General features: G+C 47.1%; 1 protein-coding gene across 3 annotated transcripts in view; it reads right to left on the bottom strand.

Moving 5' to 3' along the window:
- mib1 (E3 ubiquitin-protein ligase mind bomb 1) overlaps window positions 1-19,813 on the bottom strand; it is a 482,913-nt gene that overhangs the window by 307,495 nt on the left and 155,605 nt on the right. Inside the window, exon 13 of one of the 3 annotated variants that reach the window (XM_075873461.1) lies at window positions 16,985-17,005. The exons of the other annotated variants lie outside the window; for them this stretch is intronic. Within the exon in view, the coding sequence (XP_075729576.1) occupies window positions 17,002-17,005 (4 nt within the window). The 3' untranslated portion in view covers window positions 16,985-17,001. Of the gene's footprint in view, window positions 1-16,984; window positions 17,006-19,813 lie in introns of those variants that run through there. 3 annotated transcript variants of the gene reach the window in all.

The raw sequence follows: 19,813 nt of genomic DNA, 5'->3' as shown, positions 1-19,813 counted from the left end.
CTACGTCTTCCGAGAAGCGTTCATAGACCATCGATTCATTTATACGAGTATTTTTCTTTCGTTCACGACCACCCCAATCCCTTCACTTCAGGCGCAAGCACTACAAAAACCTGCGTCGAAAACTTCGGCTCGCAGGCTCCACACAGTTGCAGCGCCCGCCGATTCGAGGGCATCCATGGGGTGCCTTCCAATAAACTCCGGCGTGATCGTAAGCGCGCGCAAGCGCTGATCTTCGACAAGTGCCCGCAATTTTTACGCTCCACAGCGTCGCAAGCAGAACCGATCGGAGCAGAGAGTGGGGAAGGGTGATCAAAGAGTGCGACGAAAAAAGAACGACTCCAACAAAACACGCAAGGACTAGTAAAGAAAGAAACAAGGATACGATAAACAACCAAACAGATACAAAACGGGCCAGGAGGCAATCAAAAGCCGAGGAAAACCGTCACGCTCCTCTTCTCAGAGTTGCTTCGATGGCAGAGGCCCTCCTTATACGACCTCCATTCGCGCCGCACCGCGGCGCTGCCTGCCCTCCCTGCGCTTCGAGTCTCGAAAGCAGACGATCGGAAAAGGCGTCTGCTACGAAAAAAAAAAAAAAAACGGGATTGAAAGAAGCGGAGATCGGAAAGGGGACGAGTACCAGCGGCGTAAACGAGAATGGCTGTAGAGGGAAAGGAGCAAAGAAGAAAGAAACCACGTGACGATCGAAACAGGCTGCACCGTTACTACGACGCCGTGTAGGGTATAAAAGAGCCGAGTTTGATGGAGAACGCGCAAACACTCAGGGCGGCGGCGGCGACGGTGCCGAAAATAAACGCCGACGGTGAGAGTAGGGTTCGTATCATCGGCGCACGCTTCGACGTCGGCACGACCGAACGACGATAGAACGGACAACAAGAGAGCCCTGCAACCAGGAACAGCACTGCGACAACGAGAGGAGCAAACAAAAGGCGATCCAATCCGAAGCCGCATCGCGCCGCACGCGAAAGAAGCCGAAACATGCCGAATCCGAACGTTGAATCGAGCGAGCTATATAGTCGCAAGGGAAGACAACGGGAAAAACGAGAATGAAATAGCAACGCCAGTAAAAACTACGAAAAAAAAGGTGACGAAAAGCTAGAGAAGAACCAGTGAGGATGGTTGAACCAAACACGCAGGGCGGGAAAGCTGTTTCCCTCTCCCTCCCTCCCTTTTTTTTTTTTTTTACGACAAGACGACCTCCCCCGTAACGGTGGATAAAAACCCAGGGGAAATACAACACGGGCTGCTACTAGTACACAGAGACCCCGAGTCTCTTCCTATACACTACGCTATATACACCCACGCGCACGCTTTTGTGTGTGTGTCTACGTGGAGACGGTAGACAGTGATCCCGCGGGCGCAGCAAAGAGTATACCGCAGGCGCGCGTTTACAACCAGCGGGCTCTTGTGTTTTTATCGTGAGAGCGCCACGCACCTATTCCAACACCTACGACAAAGGAGACGATCCGCCTCTCTATCCGACCCTGACTTCCATTCGGCAGTCCGGTGGAGCGCCTGGTCATGGCCCTAACCAAAAAATTGGGGGAATCTTAAGCTTCGCCTTTAAGAGTTGAACGCGATGGCGATATCTTGCCCATAGCGCGTACTTCAAACGCTTAGAGAATGATTGATATGTGGGGTTTAACGTCCCAAAACCACCATATGATTATGAGAGACGCCGTAGTGGAGGGCTCCGGAAATTTCGACCACCTGGGGTTCTTTAACGTGCACCCAAATCTGAGCACACGGGCCTACAACATTTCCGCCTCCGTCGGAAATGCAGCCGCCGCAGCCGGGATTCGAACCCGCGACCTGCGGGTCAGTAGCCGAGTACCTTAGCCACTAGACCACCGCGGCGGGGCACGCTTAGAGAATGAAATCTTTTCGAAATTGCTATGCACGCACTACGTGGCTTTAAGGGAATAGGCACCATAACGTGCGTGCCTTTTGAAGAGGTTGACTGGCTTTGAACAATGAAGTCATTACGATAACGACATGTTCTGACGCCCGACGGTAATGTACGCTTGTACCACGCATTAATACTGCAATATTTTATGTTTTATTGTGAAGCACATGCAGAACGCGATAGCTTGTAATGCATGAAGGTTACTTACACTGCATTTCCAAGCAGAGCAAGGTATTTTCAGTGTATTCACAAGCAAACGAGTGGCTCTGCGGTATAACAATCGTCACACTGTTCCTTCTTTTCTCGAGACAAGTCCCATCCTGTAATCCATTCATTCTTGCAGGTTACATTTGTTTATTATTCACCGGACTTATTTGTTTCATCCGACTTCTCCGAACGCCCGTGTCTGTGGGGATTCATGCGGGAAGGTTACCTCACAGTTCAGTTCCTTAACGCTCGATTTTCTGACGAATACCTGTACACAGCATCGCGCAATGCACCCTGTAGGAATCCACTAAGTATGCTCTACCCACCTACGTTGTACCGTCATTGTACTCCGATCTTCCAGCCCACGATGTGTTAAAACGACTGCGAAAAAATGTACATTGCACCGAATTCAAGAACATTCTTCTATGAACTCCACTGTGATACATTGCCGGTAAACACATGGTTAAAAAGAAAACATACTTTTGTTCCTTCTGCTGACCGCCGTCTATGTAATGTGCCGGAAACGATTGAACATTGTTTTGTTAGCTGCAAAGACGTCCTTCAGTTCTGGAATGTCCTTCAGCGAACACGGAAAAAGAACGTTTCGTCATTGATTCTCACACCACAGGTTACTTCCTACCAGCATCGCTTGATGAAGTGCCATATGATATGTTTTTTTTTTCCTTATGGATATGCACAACTTACGGAAGACACGTATGTAGAACCACAATGCAGAACCCAGCACCTCTTCGAGCACACACTTCATTAAAATGGCTATTCACCTCAATGAAGTTTACGGCAACATAGACTTTAGACCAGACTGGCAGTCCATCTTGGTGAGGTGTTTGGCCTAACCCCTTTCTTGTTTGTATAACACTATGTGAACAACTCATGCTGTGTTAGCCGTTGCGTGTTTCTTAGTAGTGCTTGAGCGCTTACTGTCGCCCTGTGATTGAACATTTGTTTGCCTAATTTTGCTGTTATTGCGCACATCCTTTACTAAATACCATAAAACAAAAATGGCTGCGCAGTAGATCACCCACTTGCCACGAAAACGACCTGGGTTCGATCCCCAATCGGATGCAGAATTTTTTTATTTTATTTCCATCTTTCTCGATTTTTTCGGTAACGCACTAGATGATTTCTCGCTCACAACCAATGGCGCCATCACCAATACCGTACTTTCTGCGAAACAAGCTCTTTAACGCTATCGCGTCAACGTTACCAATACGCCCAGTTCGTACAGCTACCTGCCCAGTGGCTCCACGTGAATATGCTGATGAAGATTCTCATTAGTGGTATCCAATTTGAAAGAGGCGGAGACGAGTCATGGGGATCGAATCTCAGCCGCGACAGCCGCAGTTTCGGCGGAGGCGGCAGCACTCGAGATCCGTAAACTTCTATTCAGGTGCACGTGAAATAACCACCGGGTGGTCGAAATTTTCGGAGCCCTCCACAACGACATCTCCCGCAATAAATATCATGGTTTCGGGGCCGCCAAAACTAAATAATTATCAACTGTCTTCCAGCGTACTCCACTTCGTGACTCACCTTGCTTCTTAAGGCCTCCCCACCAACTATAGCTCAACTGGCTGAGTCCTTTCTTCGTCGTAACAGAGCGCGAGGTGGCTTTGATCTGGCGAGACACTATAGTCCCTCAAATCCGATACTTTTCATTACTTTAGCACGTGCCAAAGTGCCCTTTTTTTTTCGGTACAATGAGCGCACTCAATAAATTGCATCGTTTCACATGGCAGCGTACCTCGTGACAACAGCCGCCCGTTATAGGAGTTCAGCCACCCTACCTTCTAGTTCTCATTTAAAAAGAAAAAGACTTAGCGTTTATCTCAATACAGTATGATTCGAAACTTCATACCTGGCAACGAAAATCCGTATAACCCTTCAACAAACTCGCGACACATGATACAATAGGTGGCTTCTAAAAACGACGTGCACAAGCAGAGCGAGTAAAATATAAACCTGGCTGAAAACATAGCTGAAGTCAACTACGCTATGCACACACACACACACACTTCAGCAAAGATAGTTTCAGCAAACCGCGCGTTGCAGTACTGAATTATTGAGCGAAATCTGAATGAGGAATCTCACTTTTTTCTTTTCTAACGGCCCACACACAAAAAGAATTTTAAAAATCTGGCACTCTCTCCATGCTCTCGAAGGGAGGAAGGATTGGATTCGAAAATGTTCGCTGACCTAGCTCTTGTGCGAGACGTTACATTAACCGCATGGCATGCTTCAGCGAGAGCTTGCAGTTAATGTTTCACTTCGCTCGTCTTCTTTAGCGACACCGTAGGTCGGAATGATCGAGATCAAATAGTAACGCAAACATTCATACAGAGACAAAAAAAAACACACACACGCATACCTCGCAATTTCGCTTCGCCTGATATGTTACCATCGAAAGGGCCATTGTTATGCCTTTACACGAAGATGACCACGGCGGCCGAATTTTCCGGAGCCCTTCCCTACGACATCTCTCAATCATATCGTAGTTTGGGACGTAAAACTACACCGATTATTATTATTATTATTATTATTATTATTATTATTATTATTATTATTATTATTATTATTATTATTATTATTATTATATGCATGTGTCGAACATGCAATGGTTATATAGTCGTAGTGATCCCGGCCATGGCAAGCGAATTTTCGATGGAGGCGAAAATCCTTGGGGCCCGCGTGCTTAGATATAGGTGCACATTAACGAATCCCAGGAGCTCAAAATTTCCAGAGCCCACCACTACGGCGTCTCGCATAATGATATGGTGGTTTCGGGACGTAAAACCCTCATAACTATTATCATTAGAGTCTAAGTGTCACGGACGGCCATTTTTGGCGACACCGCGTCACGGCAATTAACGGGCGCCGTACTCCCCGACTGACCGTGAGAAACGGCGGCGCATGAAAGGGAGCCGAGAAGTGCAAAATGGGGTGCTCTTCTTAGAACGTCGCCGCCGACGGTTAATCCTTTTGTAACTGTGGCGGCGTCTGCAAGGTCGTAGAAGGCCGCGGTATACCCCGAAAAAGGATTAGACTACAAGACGCACCGACTGAGAGCCAAACGTTTGACCGTTCCCACGGGGAAAAGCGTGGGAAACGCTCTGGTGGCCAAGCCGTATGACAACAACCCGACAGGTTGTCACTCTCGCTAGTTGAGGGCCCTCTCCCAATTAAAAAGGGGTGGGGTCAAAATATTTTTGGGGCGGAGTTTCCCATCAATTAAACGCGCATGATTGGACCCAGGTAGAGGTCTCTTGTCCCCAAGGAAGAGAGCGAGGAGACACGAGGGGGATTTAAGCGCAGGATTTTGCCCTGCTAGGCAGACTAGTCACTGACCAACATGGTGTAGAAACAGATCAACAAGCATCTCTTCTAGAAGTTTTTAGTGTGGCTCTGTATCGGCTGGCCACCTGAACTTAGCCGTTCGTCTAGTTGTGACGCGATATTAACGTCTGCAACGTAGACATCGGGACTTCGCCTCGAGTTAGCTCAACCTGCTCGAAGTCACCTGCAAGCACTAGCCTCCCGGAGCCACCAGCGTTGCAACACCGCCGACATCGCAGTCGTGCCAGAACTCTCTTCGACTTCTCGCATCCGATCGTCGGGGACACAACGCTGCCGGTCATCACACGTATGCCTTCACCTGTTTATATCTTCGAACTTTCTACTCCGTCGTTCTATTCTTGTTAGTTTGTGTAGTTTGTAATAGTTCTCTCTCGTAAGCTGATCTATTGTTTCTGTTATATATTTCTTTAGTTGTATCAAGTGTTGATGTATTTTGTTAGTTGTATTGAAGTGTTGTATTAGATTCCGTGTGCTGCAATATTACTAGAGTAAAGTTGTTTTGTTTTCTCACGTCTCTGATCTCTTCACTGTCTCTGCTTGCGTACGGAACGAACCAACCTGCTGTCATTCCCGTCGCCGACTTCGCGCTGGCGACGCTAGAGTGGCAGCTTGTAACAAAACTGGCGTCCGCGACAGGACGTTCCGTACAAGAGTAAGACAGTGAGGGGTGAACGAGAACCGTGCGGACAGCGTGGTGATAGAGCCGCACAGTTGAAGTGGTTGCAGCCTGCATAAGATTGCGCTGGTTTTATAGTGGCATTATAGTGACAGTTGCAGTATGGAGTGTATAGATTTTGATAAGTGGATCGCGTACGGTAAACAGTTAGATCTCGAGGGCGCCGAACTGAGACAATGGATTAAGGAGCAGCAGGAACAGGCGCAGGCCAGAGAAAAGCGGGCACTGGCCCGAGAGGAAAAAGAAAAGGAGAGAGAACGCGAAGAAAAGGAAAGAGAGCGCAAAGAAAGGGCGAAAGAACTAGAAGCGGCAAGGGAAGCGGCAAGGGAAGCCGGAGAACGGGAAGTGCAGTTACTGCAATTGAAGATTCGCCTCAGTGAGGGTAGCAGGGTTAGCCGATCCAGCAGTGAGCACGGCGATGCCGGCGAGAAACTGTCATTTGAGCGAGACACATGGTGTCAAGGGCTACTCACGGTTCTGCCTTGCGAGGCAAATGAAGCTGTTGCGCGACTCAGTCAGCAGAACGCGAACAACGAGGTAGTTAAGGCAGAGATGCTCCGGACATTCGGAACGTCTGTCTGGACAAAAGAAGAGCAGCTCAGACAAGAGTCTGAAAGAAAGCGCGAAACAGAAAGACAACAGTCTGAAAGTCAGGGGCGTCGGAAAGCGATGGACGTTAAAGTGTAGCAGGAAGCGCTAGAACCAGAGATCGCGCCAGAAAAGGGCCCGCGTATTCTAGAATGCATCAAGGTAGAGTATGCTGAGAACGAGGCCTTGGCCGGTCTGGAGGTAGAGACGACGTCAAAAGACGCTCCTTGCGTGGATGAGGAGAGTGCCAGCAGCCCTAATGGGCCTAGTAAGATGCTGGAAACCTCCTTCGTGCCTCAAGAGTACGTTTCGACATCGTCAAATGTAGGCATGATTAGCACAGTGGCGAATCAGAGCGAGGACGCGACGCTTCAGGAATGCAGCGATGCCGTCGGAGAGGGCCCAGTTGATGGCTTCATCAGTGTTGAAAAAGCTAATTTGGCCCGACAGTCCGTAGTGACGCAGAGTTCAAAAAGCATTATCGGGAGGGAAGACCTAGCGCCAGCTCCAACGAGCTTCCCAACTTCTGAGGTCCCGAAGCGACATGATGATGACATCGAGAGAAAGGGGGCAAGCAAACATCGCCGAAAACGAAAGAAGCGGAAGCGCACCGCACTGTGTAAGCCTAGGGCAGATCCCACTCCATCTCGAGAAAGACGAAAGGCTAGGCCATTCATCCGTTTCAAGAAACGTCAATGGTGGCGTTCATGGAGGCACAAGCGGCGAGCCAGGTGTAGAGGGGGAAAAGGAGGTGCGTCACCCGAACGAAACGCGCGGTTCATTTCGACGACTTCGGGAAAGCGGCCTTGCCCGAAGGTTCAAAGTCGAAAAGGCACAACGGCTAAGTACTGCGTGGGGGCGACCACAAAGACACAATTATCCAGGCTTCTCCCCTGTTTTTGGCGTCCCTTGCACATTCCTGAGGGGAGCCGGCCGAAATGCAGAATGAGGCGTGACAGCAGGACACAGCCTGGCTTTCGTGCTTTTTGTAGCCTCCGGCGTGTTCGAAAAACCGCCAGGAAAGCGACCCCATCGTGTGCGATTCAAGCGAATCTAATTGAGAAAGGGTGAAGGGTCAGAGTGAAGAATTGTTGCACGTGCGTGCTAAGTATGGTTACTTAGTGTTGCTTTGCAGATGCAGACTTCAGTCATAATTTTTGCAAGTTACGTGATGCGGTGTAAATTGTTCAGAAGAAAAACCGCCGAGCCAAAGGCTGAAAGTTAGCATCGAATTAGTTTAATCATGAGTGCGAAAATTTGCATAAGGTAAAAACCAAGAAAATGTGTCATTTTTCTAGTTGTTTCAAAGGTTTAGTGTGGCATCGTATGCCTCCACTGCCATGGGGATGTGGAATGAATGAGCTTTTGAGGAAGATGTTAGCATAAACCGAATGATCTCGTAAATTGATTAAGATTGGCGTGACCCGGTACAGTTGTCGTTGCGCGCATTGAGACTTGAGGTCTATGAGCATGTTTTTTTTTCTTTCGTCGGTTGTTTTCTGTTTGTATGTACGTATTTCATTGTATAAGAAGTGTATTTTGAGTTATTTTCTTGTTGCTTGGTGCATTGGTTGTTTTTACTTGCTATAATGCACATTGAAGGATTGCACTACAGTAGAGGAGCGCACCTGTTCCGTTTTGTTTTGTAGTATACATTCGTGGAGTGTATTCTGTATTGATGGCTGCCGTACACGGCTATTTCCTCTTCTTGTTTGTATTGCGCCTTGATATTGTTGCGTGTAACTGAAGCTGGTACTCTAACAATTTGTTTGTTTTTTTTCTTTTGTTGTTACTTTGATGCACTCTGCCTAGTTATGTTGTGTATGAGAGGGACAGCCCTCATGTCTCCCTTGTTGGTGGTATTTTGTTCCTTGTTGTCGAAAAAATTCCCCTCCGTGTGAACAAATGTTATGAATAACATTCTAAAAGTGGGGGGCAATGTCACGGACGGCCATTTTTGGCGACACCGCGTCACGGCAATTAACGGGCGCCGTACTCCCCGACTGACCGTGAGAAACGGCGGCGCATGAAAGGGAGCCGAGAAGTGCAAAATGGGGTGCTCTTCTTAGAACGTCGCCGCCGACGGTTAATCCTTTTGTAACTGTGGCGGCGTCTGCAAGGTCGTAGAAGGCCGCGGTATACCCCGAAAAAGGATTAGACTACAAGACGCACCGACTGAGAGCCAAACGTTTGACCGTTCCCACGGGGAAAAGCGTGGGAAACGCTCTGGTGGCCAAGCCGTATGACAACAACCCGACAGGTTGTCACTCTCGCTAGTTGAGGGCCCTCTCCCAATTAAAAAGGGGCGGGGTCAAAATATTTTTGGGGCGGAGTTTCCCATCAATTAAACGCGCATGATTGGACCCAGGTAGAGGTCTCTTGTCCCCAAGGAAAAGAGCGAGGAGACACGAGGGGGATTTAAGCGCAGGATTTTGCCCTGCTAGGCAGACTAGTCACTGACCAACATGGTGTAGAAACAGATCAACAAGCATCTCTTCTAGAAGTTTTTAGTGTGGCTCTGTATCGGCTGGCCACCTAAACTTAGCCGTTCGTCTAGTTGTGACGCGATATTAACGTCTGCAACGTAGACATCGGGACTTCGCCTCGAGTTAGCTCAACCTGCTCGAAGTCACCTGCAAGCACTAGCCTCCCGGAGCCACCAGCGTTGCAACACCGCCGACATCGCAGTCGTGCCAGAACTCTCTTCGACTTCTCGCATCCGATCGTCGGGGACACAACGCTGCCGGTCATCACACGTATGCCTTCACCTGTTTATATCTTCGAACTTTCTCCTCCGTCGTTCTATTCTTGTTAGTTTGTGTAGTTTGTAATAGTTCTCTCTCGTAAGCTGATCTATTGTTTCTGTTATATATTTCTTTAGTTGTATCAAGTGTTGATGTATTTTGTTAGTTGTATTGAAGTGTTGTATTAGATTCCGTGGGCTGCAATATTACTAGAGTAAAGTTGTTTTGTTTTCTCACGTCTCTGATCTCTTCACTGTCTCTGCTTGCGTACGGAACGAACCAACCTGCTGTCATTCCCGTCGCCGACTTCGCGCTGGCGACGCTAGAGTGGCAGCTTGTAACACTAAGTAAGAGCGCCGATAGCAACCATTATGTTATGGTTATAGTTTTTATCAAATCAAAGTACTATAAACTTGATTTATCAGGATCGATGGTAACATACGCGACTCTTTATCGTTATTCATTCACTGTAAAACTTAACAATCCTGGTCAAGTCATTGATTAATTGGTTGTTAGTGATTTATTTATTTATTTATTTATTGTATGGTTTACAAATAGAAATTGATTCACAGAACGACGAATTTTTCATGAATATACTACAAATATTAGTTAATAATAGACTAATAAAACAGCTTATGAAGAAAAAGAAACAAAAATCGGCCCACTGGTGAACATCGCTGAGATACTGAAATAACACGAGCACTCAAGGGTTCTAAACTTCCATGGCGAAACACCGCCATTTCCTGGTCTTCGACTACGAAACAATCGCATTAACAATGATAAACCAGCGGCCAGGCTCTACTGAAGTCACCACTTGGAGTCGCCTATACTTCTTTGCGACAACAGCCGAAAACACACGTGTTTGCACTTAAACGTACAACCCCAACTCACCCCCTTTTTTTTTTTACGCGACAATCATACGGTCCGCTTGTTTCCCCACGCTAGAAAAAAAAAACAAAAAAAAAACAAAGCAATAAAACGGTCAGACAACGGTCTTAGAAACGGCTAACTGCGTTTTCCCCAGCTCCGCAACCCATGTAGGGCGGTAGCGGTAGCAGCGCGGCACTTTAAAGACCGTTTTTTTTTACGAGCGAAACCAGACTACAAAGGCCATACGAGGCAAGACGGACAGGCTTATGCACGAGCACTGTTCTAAGAGGGTTGCGAAAAAAAAAAGCGTCGTCTGGAGAAAATGTGATTACCCCTATTGCATTTTCACTGGTTCTCGTCTGCAAGACGCTGATGTTGCCGGGACCGACCGTTACGACGTCGTCTTCACCCCGTTTTGTTAGGCCTAACGCACGAACGTCGCGCCACCGTACGGCCATTGTCTGAAACGAGCCCTCAGCGACGACCGAAGGGCTAAAACGCTCGGGGCCTTAGTAAAAGTTATAACCCTCGTTAAGGGTCGCATTTCCGTCCCACGGACAGGCTTGAAAACAACGTCCTGGCCAAGCGAGAGGAAGAAGAAAGTAACGAACGCCGTAAAACAGGAAACGACCGAGTGGAAATCGTCTGAAAGGCCACTTCCGCACCTAAAGAGACACTTGCGACCTCCCTTACCACGTTATCTTCATCTTATAACCTCGCCTCAGCGGAGGTTAACGTCGAGTTCTCGATGTCTCTACGTTCAACCAAGCCCCGCCGCGGTGGTCTAGTGGCTAAGGTTCTCGGCTGCTGACCCGCAGGTTGCGGGATCAAATCCCGGCTGCGGCGGCTGCATTTCCGATGGAGGCGGAAATGTTGTAGGCCCGTGTGCTCAGATTTGGGTGCACGTTAAAGAACCCCAGGTGGTCGCAATTTTCGGAGCCCTCCACTACGGCCTCTCTCATAATCAAATGGTGGTTTTGGGACGTTAAACGCCACAAATCAATCAATCATTTACGTTCAGCCGAGTACCTGGAGGCGCGGTTCAAGACTACGGTCTTTACGCCGGCCTTAACCGCCATGGTGGTGTAGTGGTTATCGTGCTTGAGTGTTGACTCGAAAGTCGCGGGGTCGAATCCCGGCCGGTCGCGCCGGCGTCACTTCGATAGACGCAAAGTGCGTAAGGCCTGCGTACTTAGTTTTATGGGCACGGTAAAGAACACCGCATGGTTTCAACTTCCGCATGCCCTTCACTGCGGCGTTCCTCGTAATCATATCGGAGTTTTCCAAAAACGAAACCCAAGCAATCATGATACTACGCCGCAGTTGGGAATGTGCAGGGGAGGCTGCACGAACACTGGGAAATACAGAAAGTTTGGGTAGGTTTGTGTCCGGCAAATAAAATTTCACGGTACTTGCAATTCACGCTGTGAAACTGCCAATATCTTGAATATCGTACGCAGCGGCGACTTTTTCTGTCTGTTAGCGCCACGATAGAACGAAATTGCTAAAAAAAATTGTTTTGTGGTTTAAACAAAACTTCACATTCAGCGAGATAGGGCATAAGTGACGGAACTTTCGTTTTACCGTAAATAACAACATTCGCAAGGACGAGAAGACAGAACGCGCGCTGGTTTGTGGGCATGTGCTTTGAGGGCGTGCGCTTGTATTCCTTAGTTTTGGAACTTACTTCAGTCATGTGGCGGAGATATACGAAAAAAACTGCCACTCGTGCACGATAGGTAAAGATTTGGGCGACTGTACATCGAGAGCGGCGAACAGAGCGACGGCCACCGACTTGCCTCATCTGCGGCAAGACGCGTCCGAATTCACACACACGGCAGAGGACATGCAATGGCACATGCATCGCTGCCGGGCGCGTTACTTCCAGAATAAACTAAACTCTTCGCATTTGCTCGCTCAAGCCTATGCGAAGACTCTGAAACAATCTGGAAGGTATTCAGGTAGTTGTAACGAAACGGTTGCATAAAAACAGAAAGCAATACTTACGCCGGTCATTAGACCTTTCATTCTTTCTTCACGAAAAGCTGGCTTCACCTTATGCAACCAAGCGTACGCTACTGCCAACTTTAGGAGAATTAAAGTGGGACAAAGCAAGCTGTTCTGCAGACGCGTTACAGGATGCCGCAGACGTGGTACAAAATTTTGTTAAACAAAACGGTCTTGCGTGCTCTCCCCGAAAATCTGAATCTCTAGTCCTCCGCAATAAATCTCACGAACCCTGCGCTGCAGGGCCGATAACCGTTGACTACGAACTCCCGAATTGGGCTGTCACAGTAAATTTTAAATTTATTACCGACGGCGAAAACCTCCTACACGAAGCCTATTCTTAAACGTTTCTGAGGCACTGGACAGAAATTTATTGAGCGATATACTGCAGTAACTGACAAAACGTGATGCGCAATTTTTTCTCTGTCTCCACTGTGCGTATACACTACTGCCAATCACTGCGCTGAATTAGCGCTCCCTCACCAGCAGCGGGGCTATAAAATTTAGTGCAACCTTCCTAACACTTAATGACAGTAATTTGTGCGGGTTCACATGCCAAAACCGCGACGCGCTTGTGAAGCACGTCGTTATGGGGTACGAAAATTTCGACCACAGAGAGTTCTTTAGCGTTCGCTAATAACGCGCGGAACAACGGCCTTCAGTATTCCACCTCCGTCGAAATGTAACCACCGGTGGCGGGATGGAACCCGTGATCTTCGGGTGAGCAGCGCGGATTCGTAACCAGTTCGCCGACGAGGCCGACTTCTCAGTATCTGAAAAGTTCCAGCTGAATTCTTCCAAGAACTGTTCATGTTTGTCACAGTGCTCGAGGGCTATGGTCAGATCAGCGTCGTGACAGTTATCATGTAAACATCAGTGTAATGTTAAAAAGCAAAACGAGAAAAAAAATCTGGTATTATAAATGTGGCGTTGAATAACAAGTTTCATCATGTGTAACTCCGTAAATCACATTCTTTCTCTCTCTCAAGCACATACACACATATACACATACATACATACATACATAAGTACATACATACATACATACATACATACATACATACATACATACATACATACATACATACATACATACATACATACATACATACATACATACATACATACATACATACATACAGACGCTATTTTCGCCTGTCTTCGTTCTCGCCCACTGCTACCACAACACGCACTCCCGTGAAAACAAAAAAAAAGCTGTTTGAGCCAACAGAAGCAGCCGAGCGAATCCAAACGTTTCCGGGTTTACGCACGCGCTGCCGATGCGCTCAGTCGCGCATCCGTGAGCACGTGAAGGAATGAAACATGCAAATGAAATAGAAAGGGAAAGGGAAAAATACGCGATCACATAGCCCGGTACAGCGAACGCATCAAGCCGAGATATCCCACCGCGCCGGACAATAATTTAAATAACGATCGAAATTCAAATCAAAGTGCGAGAATCGAGCATAAACAGAGCCACTGATTCGCTCATCGTGCCTTTACGAGCGGACAAATCAGTCGCTTCTTCATTTCTTTCTTCGGCAAGTCGGAAAACATCTGCCTCGTTAAATGATTGTCCATGCTTACGTACGAGAGACACTGCTGTCGCAGCGAAAATCGATGAACGGAACACGAGATGCTGTCAGGGGAGCGAGTAAAAGTACTTCCCGATGGGAAAACTAAGCCTAATTTAGACTATTTTTTACCCCTCGGCACCGCTATGTTGTTTAATGGGCGGCGTCCACTCTCATGGGGCAACACAACGGTAAAATCCCAAGCACTCGCCTCGCCATGCGCAATCGCAGCCGTTTTACGCACGTCGCCACCCGCATTTCCAGCATATTGCACACACCACAAAAGGAGGCAAATGCGAGTTGCGAGACGAAAGGGTCTCTTTCCGGGAGAGGGGATCAAAGTTTAGTCGCAGCATCCCCTTGCTTATCAAGTCCATGTATGCTGTAGGGTGGGAAGGGGCTGCCCCTTTTTCCCCTCTCGTATAGGTCACTAGGCGTGCGCACGAATGGGACGGTGAAAGCGCCTCCTTCTTGCACTGACGCCTATAGTCACCCAAAGAGGGAAAGTGGACAGTCCGCATTTCGATGGAAGCAAAATGCTGGAGACCAGTGTGCTTAGATTTAGATGAAAGCTTAAGGAACACCACGTGTCTGTAATTTCCGGAGCCCACCACCATGGTATGCTTTATAATCACGACGTGGTTCCGGGACGTAAATCAATGGCCGACGCTCGTTACTAAGCTCGCCTCATCAGGCCATTCTTGTGAGAGCAATGATGCTTCGACGCCGAAACGCCTTTCGAAGTTTTAAAACTACTTCGCTATTGGTCGGCGCTTCGAGTATCCTCGTTTTTCAACGAAATGCGTTCAACGCGCGATAGTTCGGCGCGCTCGATTTCGCTTCGCCAAGCGTTAGCAGGATCTAACAGTCCGACTCACCGCTACCACTGTGACGAATACGCTTTCAAACGGCGCTCGTAGCGCGCCGTAGACGCGACACGCGAACTCCGAAAACCCCCGCGGGCAAACGCCAATTCAGAAATGCCGAAACCCGAATAGCGACGCACCAGCTACGGACTGGTATGGAGTAGTTCAGCGGGGGGGGGGGGGGGGACCGGTGAAGAGAGGGAGGGGCGCAGCCGATGATGGGGAGTCAGGGCAGGGGAAGGTTCCTGGTTTCGAATTCCGAAAGGCCCTCGTCATTTCACGGTGAGCAATCCCGAATTTCACGAGCCGGCAATTTATCCGACCATGCTACAACGGGCCCCGACTAACTACTGTACCAGCAGGACGCAAATCGGCTCCGGACTAATTGTTTTTTTTTTTACTCTCGCCTTAACGCACGAATCGAGTCGACCTGATTCAGGCTTTCTTTTTTTTTTCTTACACAATTCGCGCAACTTCAGTACCTGCTGAAACGCTTGAGCCTCCGGTTAACGCATGAACAAGGGAAAAAAATGCTTATACGCTATAAGTTCTCCTTGGTTAGGTAGACAAATAAAGTAAAAAAAGACACCTCGCATGAGCGGTGCGGAACTTTTGATATAACGCAACACGCGCAAAAACAAAAAACAAGAACACCAGGCCTGCGCGGAAGGCGCAGCACAGTCGTTCAGAGCGTTTTCTAAACACTCATTGGGTAACTACTGCAAGCACACTTGCTTGATACCCACTGCGGCATCAGTATTATTAATTACTGGGTAGTAGACTAACATTCACTATGCTATTTTTCGTCATTCTTCTGAAAAGCGCGGTATCCGCTAAACTATTGCGAGGAATTCTGTGCCAATTGTTCATGCAGTGGCTGACAACGACTAGGAATTATGCCTGAAGTGGGCATGCACCACAGTTAATAGGTGATCAAGAACAAGCTCTTGTTATGGGTTCGAACGTTGGACGACCCCACTCGTTCCCCTATTCGAATTATGTGACGCCTCATTGCTCCTTTACTGTTCTAAAACGCTTTATTACTCATGTTAACTCAATTCCTTTGCCCGCATCCAGCCTGCCTAAGGCAAGTTTGCAGACACGTCCCAAGCACCGGCGAGGCTCACTGGTAAAATACTGGGCTGGCACGCAGCGAACCCGGGTTCGAGCCCCACTGTGTCCTTTCTAATTGTTTTCTTATTTCGCGATAGTAGTTACGAACACCGGCGGCGGCGGCACCGCGCTTGACCCGGGTTTCACTCTTATAACAGCTTTCGCTGTAAAAAAAAAAAAAAAAAACAGAAGTTTAGTCCTGCGTCCTGTATATATTTTTTTTCCACCTTTTTCTCGTTCTTGCGCTTCTCAGTAATGTCCGAAGTCGACTCCCACCAAGTATTCAGAGTTGACCCTTGGACAAGTTGGCACGTATCCATTGCAAAAATGTTAACGGCGAATCGAAAGCGTCTGCTCAACTCGCGAAGTGGTAGCGGCTGAGTCGATAAACAAGCTCAATGAGGAGTGCATCAGCGCACACCCTATCAAACTTTCCAACGAAAACTTTGACCCCAGTGCTGATGATTAAAGTATAAGCAGTTGCGCACTTCTTTTCTCGGCTTGGATCATTTCCTGGCTTTACATGTATCTACTTTTTTTTTTTAAATAAACTTATTTGTAAGTCAGCCCTATTCGTCTCAGCGTGTCCCCTTCCTTTCCGAATTTTTCAAGCACCGTTAACAATTTGGGATGAATCGCACCAACTATAACTTAAATCGCGTATCTAATATTGGTATGTAGTATTTGATGGCTTACTGTCACGTTTGGCAAATCTAAATCACTCTAAACCGCAAATCTAAACCGCCATCGCGGTAACAAAATAGAATTAGAAATACGTAGCCCAGTTGAGATCAACGCCACACGTTATAAACATGCCGAGGAAGCTATCATACCCGTTGCAGCAACTCCCCGCCCCCTCCCCTGTTAACCTTCTTTGGAAAAAAAAAGCAGTCGCATCGGTCCACCGCTTAATGCTCACATTTCAACAATAATCCACGCTGTGTTCCTTTTTTCTTTCATCTTAAATATTCCTCTCGAGGAAATTATGCGGATTAGAGAGTATACATACAGATTGCACGGTACCTGGATCCACTGCCATTCTTCCAAAAGGAGTAGTGTCTTACCTGTAAAACAAGAAAGAAAAAAAGAAAACAAAGGAGTTGCAGAGAGGATGTCGCTTTGGCGCGCAAAGAAAGTAAATAATCAACGAGCCAGTGAAAAATGTGCCGAAAAAATGAAGCTTTGAGCTCCCTGTCGAGATATGACCACATCCCGAATTTATGAAGGTAAGTGAGATCGGTTAAGTTGCTGAGGCCAGTGTAACAGCTTCATTCGTTCATTGATTCATTCGTTCATTCATTCATTCATTATTATTATTATTATTATTATTATTATTATTATTATTATTATTATTATTATTATTATTATTATTATTATTATTATTATCGTAGTCCACTGTCATTGATTTATGTCAACACTGCCCTGTCTTGACATCGTTTTTCACAATGCACAGATTCTTCTCTTTTCCGCCTTACAGGAAGGTTTCCACATAATTGTGCATGTTCCCTTTTATTTTTCACAACCTTTCCATGATCGTCGTCTTGTCTTTTTTATTGTTCCCAGTTTACACTATTTTTTCTTTTTCTGTGTGTTTTCACTCTTCTTTATTTTTTGTGATGAGTGGCAGTATTGTATTGTTTAATTCAGTAGAAACGCGTATTGTATTGTTTATTATCTATAGGAACGCGACCGCCACTGTCGGAGATCAAAACCTTCGGGTCAGCACTCCGGCGGCGTAGCCTCTAGACCACCACAGCAACTGATTTCACGGAGCAAAAATACACGCAAAAAAAGCGTCCCTGTTGTAAAGCGTCCTAGGCAAACAATAGTTAGCACCAAATAGAAAAAAAAAACCCAAATCCAGAATCCACAACACTCGTGCACCCGATGCGGCTAATGACGAAGTTTCGAGCGACAACCGGGAGAAAACGCTGTCACTGTCAACGTCACGCACGAAACTTCCGTCGAACACGGCCGCAAAGTACGCAAATCCACGCAACCTCACGACAGCTTACGCTCCAAACCCTGGCCTCGGTACGAACGCCGACGGTAAGTGGTCTCAGTTGTCATTTATTTTTCTGCCGCACGGAAACAACGCATCCGCTCGGGCGGCAAATGGATTAATGCATTTTAGAACCAGCGGGCGTTTTCAAACTCCAACGTATAGAGAGATAAGTAAACGTGACTTGCAAGAGCGACACGCCACGTCGCTCGCTTCATCACTTCTCTACAGAAGGCGTCACCCTTCTGTTCCCTCTCTCTGGCACACGCAAACGAGAGCGAGAGAGACCATTAAACTTCATTTTACAACCAGACGCGCATTTTGTTAGTCTGGAAGTGAAAATGAGTTGCTTACTTATTAATTAACTATTCGGCTTTCACCAGCTAAAACCACAATCTGATTAGGAGGCAGGCGGTAGTTTAGGGTATACCAAAATTCTAAAGCCCATTGAAAGCGAGCACTCAAACTTGAACATAGCCACCCCCTCCCCCCTCCCCATCAAAAAATTGCGGAACCGGAAGTATCCGAGAAATCTACATTCTCACTTTCTCTGAGACTATAGCCTACAAATAGACGTCCTAGCCTGTTATTAGTCCTTGGGACCTACACGGCCGCTTCTTAAGTTATAAGCACCGTGCACTAACCAAGCGAAAACTCGAATTTACAGTGGAGCACACGCTCCATAAGCTTTTGTGGGCGAGTGTACACTACTGACACCGCACATAAGACGGGCCACAACCATTTCGAGTTCATCAAAATGGAAGAAAAAGAACGAAAAAACAGAGAAAGAAAGAAAGAATACTACTGCCATATTTTGCGACTCAAATACGCCATAACGCACATTGCCTGTAAAGCGTGCTCTGCCACAAGTGCACTCACTATGCAAGAAAACCAACGTTCAAGGCGCATAATAACGACAAGATGAAATCGTTCACGAAAAAGTAGCCCACGTTCTGTGGGATAACATCGAAATTTTGTTTAAATACTCCAATAACTGAATACGGTGAATCACTCCAGCGGAAGCGCGCGCGAGGTGGCGGAAAAATCATCCACGCGCTCCGAGTAGTCGATCAGTTGCCCTTCGTGCTGACATATGTTACGCCGTCGGTTAGCTCCATCGGGCGCAGCGACCACCCCGGATAGGCGTTGGTTTCGGGTTCGATCCTCAGACACGAATGCTTGTTAAGTGACTTAAACATTATTATTTCTGAGCTCGAACGAAGGATAATCGAGCCGAAATCCAGCTGGAGAAGAGCAAGTTCAGTTATTTCATATATGTAATTTTATTTCATATATGTAATATTTCATATATGTAAACCGGCTCAGTTATTTCATATATGTAATTGAAAGCCGCATTTATTAGGACATTATCATGAGCATGCTTACTCTGCTGCTAACGCATTTTTTGGTTTAATCAACACAGATTTTATGTAAAATCTGAGGGTAACATCGTCAAATTGCACTGATCAGCATAAACATTTTCAAAACTCACACAACTCGTCTATGAGCACCTTGCGCGACCATCCGTCATTTTTTTTGTTCTTCTCTTGCCATAAGCGCCAAAGTAGGTGTAATTCAATCACGCAGCTTTTCAACTTCAACATCAAGAACGGCGGCATCGTGTAGATGAAAAAGAAAGGGAAAAGACGAAAGAAGCAAAGACACGAGAGGTACAGGGGAAGAAAGTTCAGAAAAGCGAGAAATAATAACGATAACGAAAAGTAATAAAGACGCGAAAAAACCCGGCGAATCACCCGGCAAGGACAGAAGAAGCCCAAGTGGCAAAAACTCTGGGAGGCTAGAGCGGCGGAGACCCGAGAAGCGAAGTGAGCCCGTACCACCACGAATCACAAACCCGAATCGCGCAGCA

The sequence above is a fragment of the Rhipicephalus microplus genome, chromosome 9 (genome assembly GCF_043290135.1).
Source record: "Rhipicephalus microplus isolate Deutch F79 chromosome 9, USDA_Rmic, whole genome shotgun sequence".
Taxonomy (NCBI): Eukaryota; Metazoa; Arthropoda; class Arachnida; order Ixodida; family Ixodidae; genus Rhipicephalus; species Rhipicephalus microplus.
Note: the sequence above shows the minus strand (reverse complement) of the source record. Positions and strands in the feature narration are given on the sequence as shown.